This window comes from Seriola lalandi, unplaced genomic scaffold (genome assembly GCF_002814215.2).
Source record: "Seriola lalandi dorsalis isolate HSWRI2012SDOR001 ecotype SW California unplaced genomic scaffold, Sedor1 jcf7180002054326, whole genome shotgun sequence".
NCBI classification, from domain to species: Eukaryota; Metazoa; Chordata; class Actinopteri; order Carangiformes; family Carangidae; genus Seriola; species Seriola lalandi.
Window position 1 is genome coordinate 693,738 of NW_019524879.1, and position 12,678 is coordinate 706,415.

At 41.5% G+C, this 12,678-nt stretch overlaps 1 protein-coding gene across 3 annotated transcripts in view; it reads right to left on the reverse strand.

The window, feature by feature from the left end:
• utrn (utrophin) overlaps window positions 1-12,678 on the reverse strand; it is a 170,390-nt gene that overhangs the window by 122,528 nt on the left and 35,184 nt on the right. For all 3 annotated transcript variants that reach the window (XM_023407066.2, XM_087174192.1, XM_087174191.1), the window contains 16 exons: window positions 11,946-12,190; window positions 10,920-11,088; window positions 9,515-9,642; window positions 7,796-7,933; window positions 7,578-7,691; window positions 7,212-7,367; window positions 6,785-6,955; window positions 6,504-6,695; window positions 5,459-5,593; window positions 3,569-3,718; window positions 2,838-2,999; window positions 2,265-2,396; window positions 1,794-1,967; window positions 1,470-1,625; window positions 1,198-1,368; window positions 364-543 (listed from right to left, as the gene is read on the reverse strand). In XM_023407066.2, coding sequence (XP_023262834.1) covers window positions 364-543; window positions 1,198-1,368; window positions 1,470-1,625; window positions 1,794-1,967; window positions 2,265-2,396; window positions 2,838-2,999; window positions 3,569-3,718; window positions 5,459-5,593; window positions 6,504-6,695; window positions 6,785-6,955; window positions 7,212-7,367; window positions 7,578-7,691; window positions 7,796-7,933; window positions 9,515-9,642; window positions 10,920-11,088; window positions 11,946-12,190 — 2,573 coding nt within the window. The remainder of the gene's footprint in view (window positions 1-363; window positions 544-1,197; window positions 1,369-1,469; window positions 1,626-1,793; window positions 1,968-2,264; window positions 2,397-2,837; window positions 3,000-3,568; window positions 3,719-5,458; window positions 5,594-6,503; window positions 6,696-6,784; window positions 6,956-7,211; window positions 7,368-7,577; window positions 7,692-7,795; window positions 7,934-9,514; window positions 9,643-10,919; window positions 11,089-11,945; window positions 12,191-12,678) is intronic.

The window sequence follows — 12,678 nt, forward strand, 5'->3', positions numbered from 1 at the left end:
GATATTTTTTAAATCATTTCAAGGGAAGGAATTACAATTTTAAATTTAATGAACCTTTTAGAACTTGAAAACTTACCCTGTGTGCTTAAAGTATAAAATTAATATGATAAATGTAGGAATAACTGCTAAACGATTTCTCATTATCTATTAAAATGAAGCTAAAAGGCACCATGAAGACAAAAATATATTCACTCAAATAAATTCACTCAAGAAAAGCCTTTGCTCACTTGCTAATGTCCATAAAAACTTAAAGCAGATGGGAGAATCTACTTAATATGAGAAAATTGAATAATGAACACAGCAGCACAACACAACAGCAAATCTTCATTCATTAAGCTTACTGTACAAAATATTTGCTCTCACCAGCACTGCGCTGAGCCAGTCCTCGGTCCAGGTGCGGACACGGCCCCAGGATTCATTGAGACCAAAGAGTTTGTCCTCCAGCTGAGCCTCACTGCCATCCACCAGAGTCTGCAGCCCAGCGCTGGTCTCCATCAGGCCGGACAGCTCTGCCTTACGACGCTCTGACTCCTTCAGCAGGCCCTGGTGGAGCAGCATGCACATACAGTACAATATATCAAACGGGTTCATGTGATGGTCTCCAGGTTACAGTAAATTACTGCTTCATCAGCTAGCTGTCATTAGGATTTATCACACACAATGTAGTATGCAGGAAGATAAGGCATAAATAACACGTAACATACACAAAAATAAAAAATTCAACTGCATATAAACTTATATTCACAAAAAAACACATCTGAAGAACAAAAAGTGAATTTGAAGAAACATCCTACACTCTTTTATGCACTGTAGCCTCCTTTGACTTGACTTCATGTGAACCTGTGACTCACTTAAAAATCATACTGTTTCAGTTATAATACTGTTGCTGAGTATTTGGCTTCAGTGTGTGGGATCATGTGAAATAATGTTCAGTCTTTCTCACAGGGTCAGAGAGAGGGCAGAAGAGTGCCAGTGATTCATGAAAACACTCATAACACATTTTTTACACTGTAAGGGGGATAATGGCTTAATTCACAACAGTTCCAATAATGCTGTTGATACATTTCCGGTTTTCGAAAGAGAAAGATTGGTGTTCTCAGTAGCTTCAAACAGTCCCTCTGCTCCACCTACTGGCCTGAGACAGAAACACTCATCATGCTGAGGAGATATAATGAAAGGTTTAGAGCAGCTGCTCACATTAGCCCATGCAATCTCAGCATCAATGTCTGCTGGCATGTCTCCACAGCTGTTCTTCTGCTGGAGCTGAGCCTCATTTGTGGTCAGCCACTCCTGCAGGGCAGCGCTCTCCTTCTGGAACTTTTGAGACAGAGACAACGCTTTTTCCAGGTCCTGCTTGCCCTCTGTTACCTGAATCAAAACAAGATAATGTGAATATCACTTATATACATGAGCCGCGGTTTGTAGAACGAGAATTCATTAGATTTGAATTTTTCACAAAAATAACATACCTGAGCTCCCAGGTCATTGTAGAGCAGTTTGAGAGCAGTAAGCTGTTCGTCCATGGCCTTGGGGTTCTCAGTCTGCTGTTTCTGCACAATCTGACGACCTGTCTTAATCACTGTCTCCACCTCTAGCTTCACCTCACTCAGCAATTTGTATAATTTCTAAACAGCAAAAAGAAGGGAAATGAATGTGAGATAGACTATGTGTGTTTGTGTCTGCATAAAATAGGTTGGCAGGTATCTTTATATTTTTTGTAATCACTTTAAATTTTGCTGGGCATTTATAATGTGCACAACAATCAGCTACAAATAAGGTAGTCTGGTTCTCACCATACAACCGCTGAGGTGGGACTGGATTTTTTCCGGATCCGCATCCTTGACATCCAGAATGTGCAGCTCGGCCTTGGCACCCTCAAGGACCCTCTTACAGTCCAACATGCGCTGCTCAAAGTTAGCGGGCTTCTGGAATAGCTGGTACTTTGTGGAGATCTCTCTCAGCTTCCTCTGCAGTGAGCGAAGGGAGAGTTAATAAAGTTATACAACTGTTTCACAACCTGGATGACAAACAGCTGCAACAATCCATTTACACTGGTGCCAAGCGCATGTAAACACTTTTCTTATGCAAGGCTTCTAGGAAGACTAAAATTAGTTTGATACATTCCTTTTTTATACTTCAAATGTGAGGTTAATGGGAGTGTTACGTTAGTAATGTCATGATAATGTAGTGGCGGCATCAGTAGAGAAAAAGTTGGACATCAGTTTATGTAGTTTCTGATGTTCTCCAGTAGGAGTCAGTGTTACCTGAAGCTGATCCAACATGGTCCCACCACGGGCAGCCTTGCCATCAGTGGTCGGCGGAGGCAGGTTGGCCACGTTCCTCCTTCTCATCTCTTCTACTGTCACCTCGTGTGCTGCGATCTCTGCCCCGATGGTCTGAGGAAGAAGTGGAAACGAAGACATGCATCACAAATGTGATATGCTCTTGCTTTGACCATACCTTTTACCATTCATTAGGTATTTTCTGAGTTTTTGTACTCGCAGCGTGAATGTGTACTACTATTATATGTTGAGAAGGACAAATATATTTATGCTTCCTCAATTATGACCTATTTAACAACAAATTATATACTGTTGAAATCTATAAAGTATATTTTTTCATTACTTAAGTGTAATTTTATTTACGAGATTTTCAGACTGCGGACTTCTGTTATATATTATTATTTTACTATTTATTGGGCTCCAAGCCGCAGGGAGGAAACTTCAGACAGGTGAGATGACACTCTATGAAGTAAGAGCCACCAGGCTTTGGTGTCACATCTTGTTTGGTGACTTCTCTGGGTATGGATGTGTTTGTGCTATGCATGTGCCCTGTACCTGCGCCTCCTGTGGGAGCTGGAAGGCGTCTATGCGATCAGTGAGGTAGGAGGTGAGCGTGTGGTCCAGCTGGCTCAGAGACTCCTGCAGCGATTGGAGCGCCTGTTCGTTCTCCTTCAGTGTCTGCAGCTGCTGCTCGAGGCTGATCTGCCGGTTCACCGCCTGGATGAGGACACGGACAGCAAGTCAGGAGTTTGAATTTTTCAGTTATTCTGATATTCTATATGGAAGCTAACAAGGAGAAGACCATTTGCTGACAGTGGGACTGAATATAATGGCTGATGTATCTTATTAGTAACCGTTATACACAAGAGTCAAAACACCTCATCTACAATACAGATTGTTTCTGTTGTTTTTAACTGAATGAGAAGCTGCATAAAGGCATAGTCTTTATTATGATTGAACATATGAGGGAGGACACCAGAAAAATATCATGTACCAAGTGCACAATAATACAATGAACTCTTTGATGTAAAATATACTGAAAAGCAAATTGAATAATTATCAATATAAATAAATAATACAATACAAAGGTGTATTCAGTGTTGGGTATTATTATACATACAAATCTCAATACATAAAATGGTGACACTACAGTCAAGTACAGCCCACAAATAAGTCTGAGAAACATGACACAGTGGCATGTTTGCAAATGATATATTCAAATACAAACTGTAACAGTGAAAATGTATGGCATATATAGATGTAACACAGAAAGACAAGGTCCTGACCTGGTGGTTTAGCTGCTCGTAACGAGAATTAAAGGCCTCTAGTTTTTCACTAATGAGTTCATCCAATATGCCCCCGTCAATCAGCGTCTGACCCAGCTCTCTGATTTGCGTGCGGTTGTCCCCCGGGTGGCGAAGCACGCTCTCCAAAGACTGGTGGTGAATGGAGAGATGGAGAAGAAGGTAAATATCTGCGCAATGAATTTGAAAATTCAAGCAAAAAGGGAAAGGAAGTGAGCACGAAGGAGTCAAATTGAATAAAACAGTCCTTTGGTAAAGCCACAACAAAGATCAAGAAAGCTGAACGGCTTCACAGTTCCAACAGTTTTACATCAGAAGCTGGACAGCAGGAACAAGTAAAAACACAGATCAAAGCTACAGATACAAACCAAACACTTGAGGAACACAAAACACGGGAGAAGAAAAACAAATCCAGTAAATGAGTAAAAAGTGTGTGTTTATATGCGTGAAAGATTGAGAAAGGACCGAAAAGCTGAGCAAACAGATGGAGTGCAGATGCAGAAATGGTGGGTGTGTCAGATGGAGGCAAACCAAAAAAAAGACGATAACAGGAACGAGAAATGAGACACAAGTGAGAGAGAGGCTTGTCAAGTGACGGCGCTTATTTGGATCCAGCAGTCATTGTTTATGTGGGGGTCATTAAATGTGCTTTTCCTTCCCGGAGGTAATGGACAGACAGAGTGCGACAGCCCCCCTCCAGAGGGGTGAGTCTGATTAGGAAACTGGGAGACTGGGAAGGGTGAAGGGTGAGAGAACGAGGTTGGGGTGAGGGGGTGGGGGGTGGGGGCTCAGAAAAGAGCCAAAAACATATAAGGACAAAGAGGAGAAGGAGAAACATTGTCTTCAAGGGTCTTCAATTTCCTTCATCACTATGCGATGTTACAGAGGCAGCACAGTGATTAAAGTGACTTTGACAGTTATGCTGGAGGCAGTCTACAGATATAGCAGCAGAGCAAAAGAAAGCAGAAGAAATTTATATGACAAAGTCAAAGACAATGAGGTTATTAACATGTAGTTACATATTAAATGGACCGTTCGATTACCTACCCAAACTAATGGCCTGTTATATGTCTCTCAAAGCAGTTTGAATATATGTTTAATGATGTGGTGACAGTTTACCAAAGCTACTTACATTTCCAGCAGCAGCCCCTCTCAAAATAGCCACAGAAATAGGTATAATTTTAAAACAAAGTCAGATATGAACTGATGGTCTAAATATATTATTCATTATAATTTACATATTTATAAAGTAACTAATTTCCACAATAAGTAAGAACAGAGATTATGTCAGATTCATTATTGTCTTTCTGTTGACCGGTGCCTGCAGCCAAGCTCAATGAATAAGCCCATTTTCAAAAAAGTTTTTCCAAATGTAATCCAGTAATTCCAGTTTCATAGCATTTATGTAAAGTATGTGATAATTTGCACATAAACATATTGCACCTGAAATAATAGTGATCCAAGAAAAATGTAATCAAGGGCAACTGGACTTGCTTTTGTGTCATGCTGTCCCAAACTAAAAGTCTTACTATGTAGCCAATAACCTTGTGTCAAAGGATTGTGCAACCTCTTTCCTTTTGCTGCTACTGATCCCACAGGCATCCAGCAACGGAATTAAGATGATTAATGTTACCCTTAAAATTCCTTCAAGCTGCACTCAGAGGGAGGCTTCTATAGAGCAAGTCTGACTGTAGGTAAATGTGTTTAACACTAATAATCCCCAGAAAATTTTTCCTTTAAAGAGTTTAAGAACCAAGAGGGGAAAATTTGATAAAGAAGAAGAGTACGAGGAATTTAACGTGATTACAGTGCGTGCGTGCGTGCGTGCGTGCGTGCGTGCGTGCGTGCGTGCGTGCGTGCGTGCGTGCACACCTCCAGAGCTTCATTGACGGTCTCCGTGCTCTCCGGCAGGTTGTCAGTAGCTTGGACCTTCTCCTCCACAGTGTTGAGCCAAGTCTGCTCCATGTCCAGGTACTGAAGCAACTCCATCCAACAGGACCAAACCTCCTACACAGTACACCCCAACACACACAGCACAAACACACCCACACACCCACACATTCAATTCAAATGCACATCCAAAGAAACACAAATGATGTTACTAAAAAGTGACAGCTCTATTGAGAATGCCCTCGCTTCAGTGTTGAAGGACCATATTAAAAAACACTGAGAGGCACTTTACCAAAAAAAAAATGTTTAAGACTCTTACACTCAAATTAAACAGCAAAACTCTAAGGACAAGGCAGGATGGTGACTAATGGACTTCAGGCAAAGAGTATACATGAGCATAAGCACAACTCAGTGCTTTGTTCGACCTTTACCCTGCAGAGTCTGAAGGATGATAATCAAAAACAGTGCCCCAAACTATGATTTTACACTCACAGATTAGCACTGAAAGCAAGAATCACCAGTATTCCCTTCCAGCTTCTCTCGTTCTTTGCATGAAAATGAACAAAAGAGAGCTGAAGAAATGACACATCCCATAAACGGACATGTCATTCTAATACTGAGCCATGGGAGCTGCAAGGTGATGGACAAATTGGGCCATTCATGCATAAAATTGTGAATTATTTTTGTGTGTCACTGCAGCTTTTTATACAATAACAACACTTTAACCTTAAACTCAAAGACAACTTAAATCCACTATGACCAGACACTTTTCCCATTGTCTGTAAGCTGTGGTGCAAGTACATTTTTAAAACAGCAGAGGTGGTCATTTTTAACTGAATGCAGTATAGTTCATTTGTCAGGATCTATATTTTGATTCAAAAACAATAAAACTTCAACTTTAAACTTTCTCCTATACAGAAAGACCCCCCCACACACACACACACGCAAATACACATGTACACACACACGCACACACACACACACACACACACACACACACACACACACACACACACACACACATTACCTCCAAAGTGTGACACTTGCTCTTGAAGCGATCACAGAGCTTATGGTAGTTGGCTAGTACCCCCTCTAGCTCTGATGTCAGCTCCTTTCCACGACCTCCACCGGGCGGCGATGATCTGGACACCAACATGTTGATGCTATCTTTCAGGATCTTTACCTTCACCTCCTTCTGTAGCACATCCTCTTTAGCTCTCTGTGAGAGATGAGGACAGGTGAGAGGAGGACGATGACAACAGACCTGTACAGAAAGATGGCACTCAATGGTCAAACAGTCACACCCACCTTCATCTCCTCCAGCGATGCCTCCAGCTCCTCAGGGCTCTTGTACTCAAAGTCCCTCATGAGGAACTCCTCGTCTACTTGGGCCATCCACTCCTGCATCTCCGCCAAGTCCTTCCTCAGATTCACCTGCTTCTCCTGACTCTCCGCCACACGCTCCTGATGGCTCAGCAGCTGGAGGGAAGCATATGCCATCAGGTTTGTAAGAGAAACGTAAGAATAATTTATGTAAGACTTTACTTTATAAACCAAGACCTATGCGACTTTGTGTTTAAGCTGGTGACACTGAGATTTCAAATTAATCCTGTATCAATGTAATTATGTGAATGAATGCATGTATGTACACACAAAATAAAAATTCTACCATGAATAACATAAAAAACCACACACCGTGCAAACAGAACAAACAGAAGTTCAGATTTTCCTTCACCTGTTTGCTAAGTGTGTCCCAGTTGCCCCGCGACTCTTCCAACTTATTCTGCCCCCACTTGGCCAGTCCTGGGACTGTAGCTGCCTGTACAGCACTCACATTCTCTCCCATCTGCTTCAATGAACCTTCCACTGACTCCATCTCATTCACATACTCCTTGTTATGAGAAAGGAAAAAAACTTTAGGAATAATACTTTGCAGTTATGCAAACCAAATTCAATTATTATCAATTTTCAAAGCAAAATTCAAAGCAAAACTATCCAAAATCTGTATCGCTAAGAGATTGTGGCCTTAAAAAATTAACTTTTAAGTAGTGAAGTCATGTTGTTTTTGCCACCAGAATGTTCAAATCTGTTGTCCTCTCACCTTGCACTGGTTAAGCTCTTCCTGTAGACTCTCTGTGTCGCCCGAACCCGTGGCATCACGAGACAACAGCTCCTGAACCGCATCCAACCAACGTTCAATTTGCACCAAACATACCTAACAACAACATTGAACGACTGTATTATTACCATTCATTTCTTATCCAGTGAAGACATAAACCATAACATACAGCAGTTTTCTATAACACAAATGACAGCTACCTGATAGTCCTTCATGCTACCCAGGACACACTGCAGAGTCCCCAGCTCCTCACGAGCCCTGGAGGAGAGTTGACTCCATCTTTGTAGTTCTGTTGGATCGGAGGCTTGCTGTGTTTGCTCAATCTCTAGACACAGGCCCTGAGGTGAACAAGAGCTCAGGCTGAAAAATTCTTCACCAAAACTCATTGTGTGTATCCTCAAGGCTTTACAAATATGCTTAATGTATTTTCTTTCTCATTAAACATTTGCAAAGCTGATACGTTTTATATTTTGAAACCTGCATTATTAACATCCATGTCTGCATATGTGTAACCGGCTGAAACTGTTCAGTGGAATAGTATTAAGCATAACGTATCACCTGTGTGCTACGGGACCTGCTCCTCAAAACATCGCTCCATAGAGCTACTAATGGTCAAAATCTCCACCTTTAACTATATAATGAAATTCCTCGAACCTCCTGTACATAATTTTCCATGTGACAACAATGTAAGGACAGAGCATTCAAATAAAAGCATTTGTACAAAGACAGTCATGTGTTGTTGCAACCAATGCAATCCCATACCTTCACAGTATTTAAGTCGTGTGAAGTACATACTGTTTCATAAATCTACACAGGTAAGTACACACTGGTGATTAAAGTACTACCACTTCTGTAATGGAGGATAACAGTCAACTATGTTTACATGTTTAAAACAATTCACCTTTGTGTATAGTGATTACAAAGAAGATGATTATCACCTTCTATAATTAGGCTAATTGCTAATAGGACTCAGGGATGTTGTCATGCGATTGTATGTTGTGGCTGTCAGGCTGACTGACTGGTTGAGCAGCTCCACACTGAGCTGTTAGGAGCTCCTTGCTGCATGCATGGGCTCGCTGCCCAGAATGTGCCAAGTCGTCGTCGTCCCCCCCCCCCGCAACCGGCACCATGCCCTATCTGCCACGATAACAAGAGCTGGACTGAGCCACATTCCAGCAAAGATGGAGGAGGAGAGAAACACACACAATAACACACACGAAACACAACAACACACATATCTCAAAACTACATACCAAAACACGCACACACCCACACCCTTCTCCCTCTACAAAGAGGTTTGATACAGTGCAGAGGGAAGTGACTGGCTGATAAAGGGCCTATTGTGTGCCACACAAAAATGACAGCAGACAGATATTAACACTCTCACTGATATATTGGGAGTAAAAATATTTGGCCTACCAATACAGGTAGCAACAATGAATTGCAGAATAAGTAATAATACAAAATATGTAAAAAGATCAGAATTAAACCACAATGGTATGATTATAAAATCATAAGTATAATAAGAATAATAAAAAAACAAGTGAATCTAAATATAAATAGTTTGTTTTCCTATTTATATTCTGAAAACTAAATAATAATATTTTAATAAGAAGAATAATAGAACAGATTGCATCCCTCAGAACACCCTCAAGTGGCACCTCAAAGACAATCTAAAAGCATAAAAAATATAGGATAATTCTAACAATGAGACTTTCAGATCATACTTTGTGTGGTAACCTCCACCTAGGAGTTAATGTTTTCATTCCTGGTTATCTGTCTGTCTGGTAGTTATCAGGATATGTGTAGTTTATATATTCAAATGAGGTTTGGTGGAAAGTTTACCATGGACTTTACTTATGATTTTCACAGAGAGCCATAAAATAAATGACTCTTATCAGGACTATGAGACTACTCACCTGAGCCCGCTCCACTGCCCTTTCAGTGGTAGGGATGTCTACTATTCCTTCTCTCAGAGTGGCCAGTCTGGCCTCTAGACCATCCACTGGACACGGTACCATCTGACTGGCCTCAGGGGTGGCCAAGGCTGGAACAAGACAAGGGGGGAGTGGGGGATTTGTGTAGAATGGGGGAGAAAAGAGAGACAAAACTTTTACTACAAGTCTGAAGCATCAAGTTTTCTACCACAAGGGGGCAGTGAGCTGATTTGGGATTTCTTTCTCAGTGTATGTGTGTGTATGTGTGTGCATGTGTGTGCGTTTTCCATGCTGTAAGAGGATCCCTGATGTTTGACAGCATGTTTCTTTAAGTAAGTTTAGTTGTGCTCTCTTAACCAAGTCATGCATCATTCATACCGGACACATTTTGAATACATCATTAAGCCATGGTTATTCTGTTATTTACCCATAATGCAGAGGTGATTAAATAAATAAGTAAAGTAGTACCAATTTTTAACTACATCAACCTACTTTATGCAGATTGACTAAATTTATATCTGTCCCTGCTCGTCTCCTCAACTGTCTCCCTTCTCCTTTCCTTCTCTGTCAGCGTTTTAATTACCAGGTGATTTAATGCTTACATAATCTGGCTATGTTTACATACACAAAGAGCAGAGATGGAGCGTAACTGTGGGGGTGGGGGTGGGGGGGTGATAGAGAGAGGCCCAAGCAAGAGGTAGACTGCCCTCAAGCAGAAACAAAATGGTTTTCCTTGGCTCTCATCCAAATCTTCACAGTCATAAAAGCCCAAGAGGCAAAGCAACACAAACACCCACACACACTCACACACACCTATGGTCAGGAAAGGAGAAGCGCACTTAAGCCTCCCTTTACAGGCTTGTTCTTGGCCCAGAGCTGCGCGTGTAAATTCCAGAGGTAAAACGGTGACTGATTTTCAAGGCTGCTCCAGGTCCAAGTCACGTCCTCAGGTAGAGATGGAGCTGGCACAGAGGCATGATCTTACACACAATCGCTCACATATACACTGACGTATCTGTGAGATTTTGGAGGCCATATAAGGGCATCATCTATTACTTGTGGCTGGCCAAGGTTTCATATAAAAGCTAATGTCAAATTTAAACAACCACTGTGGGACTGAGCTCTGCTGAACTTAACTATCACTCTTTGTCCCCATATAAACCTGAAAGCTTTGTGCCGAGAGCAAGGAGAGAGAAATTGGTCTTTGTCTTAAGGAAGGCTTAAATCTCCTGTCCTGCAGCTGTCTGAAATAAGACAATGCTTCACGGCTGTCAGGTCCCATGAAAAGCATATGGTTCTGTTAAAACAGAGAAACTTGCTCTGGGTTTAGGAACAGGTTTCTTCTGTGCTGATTTTACAAATTATTTTCACCGTTCAGCAGAAGTACCTTTGTTGACTTCTTGTTCTCTGCTCTGTAGCCGCTGCAGGGTGGAAGCATGATGTGCAGATACCACCACTGTGTTGTCTTTAAGAGAGGGCACAGCTCCCAGTGATCCTGCCTCTGCAGAAAGCTGCTCCAGCTGCCGGCTCAGTGCGGTGACCTGGGCAAGTCGGGACTGAGGAAGACAACAGGAAGGGGAAAGTTCACTGATTTGCATGTAATGAGGGGTTATCACCATTTGTGATGTCTGTGATTGCTCCTAAAAGTAGATAACTGTTCATGGATAATTCAGCAGGGATCATTTTTGCTATTATTGTACATTCAGACAGAAAGGGGAATTTTATAGAATTATTCCCTCGACTTAAAAATGAAAAAATCTGAATAATGACATTTAATGAACTGAAAGCAGCTGGGGATACAGTTACAGCCTCTATGATTTGTGGGTTTCTTAAACATGTCATTGACTTCTGTTTTTTAATGATGCAGAATGATGAGACAAAATGGAAAGTGTATGTTTCAGCATTTTGTTTTGCTTGTATTTTATTTATTTTGTACCATTGAGTACAGTCAGTGTCATCTTAAAGAATCAAATACATTTTTTAACTGCAAAAAAGTTACGACTGCAGACACACTGCAACAATATGTTAGTCTATAGAAAATTCACAGGTTACTGGATGGAGTCATGCTTTACGCTGAAAGGTTTCCCTCCCTCCTCCAAGTGAATTAGTCTCAAATTGAAAAACATCAACTCCACACTTCAGGACACACCAGAGCGGGTTTTATCCATCTTACTCTGTGTACATGTCACTGACTTTGAAAGTATTTCAGGCAACTCTGAACTTGTATACATCCATAAATATTTTAAAATTTATGACTTGTCTTTTTAAGTAAGTGTTTCATCTCTGCATGGAATATCTGTGAAATAATTGCAACTGCATGAGCTCAACCTAAGAGGATTGACGAGGTGAAATTCAGGATTAAAGTCACACACAGGAGATCGGGGTAATTGCGGACTGAGACAATGAAACTCACCTGGCATTCTCCGCTCAGGTTTCTCAGCTCGGCCTGGTCACACTTTTCTACAGCCAAGGTGGAGTCCAGCCACCGGTCCTGCTCCTGCAAGACCCGGTCCAGGTCTGTCAGCTCTGCAGACACTGCTCTGACCCGGGTCTGGGTGTGAACTCGCTCACGGGCTGCCTGCAGCTCTCTCGCACACACATCCAACTCAGTTTGGATCAGGTCTATGTCTGCCCTCACCGAGTCCACACACAAACCCTCTACAGAGAGACACACAAGCCAACATTTATAAAACGTCACAATGAATGCACTTAAGCAATTAGGACTTTTAGTAAAGTTTTTACATAATTTAGTCTGACTGTGTCACAGCCTGTGTTATGAGTTTTTGATGGGAGAAAGAGAGGTTAAAACACTCGTAGATAAAAAATTGGAAAACAGACACCACGGGTGAGAAAACAGCAAACGGGGGATAAAAGAAGTTGAGTTTAACAAATCTACTTTAACTCAGTGGTGCTGCTTCACTACCTCTCACTGCCTGCAGAGCAGTGTAAACTCATAAAACTCCTGAGTGTCTCTTCATTTCATTGAGCAGTTATATGAAGTCAGCAACCCTGCAGGTTGACAGATTTTTACTACTCCACACACACAAATGCACACGTTCCAATAACTGGCATCTAAAACTGAATGATGATAAAAATTTGGACTTGTAAATACACAGAAAATACCAAGCAGCTGTGGAGAAGTAGTA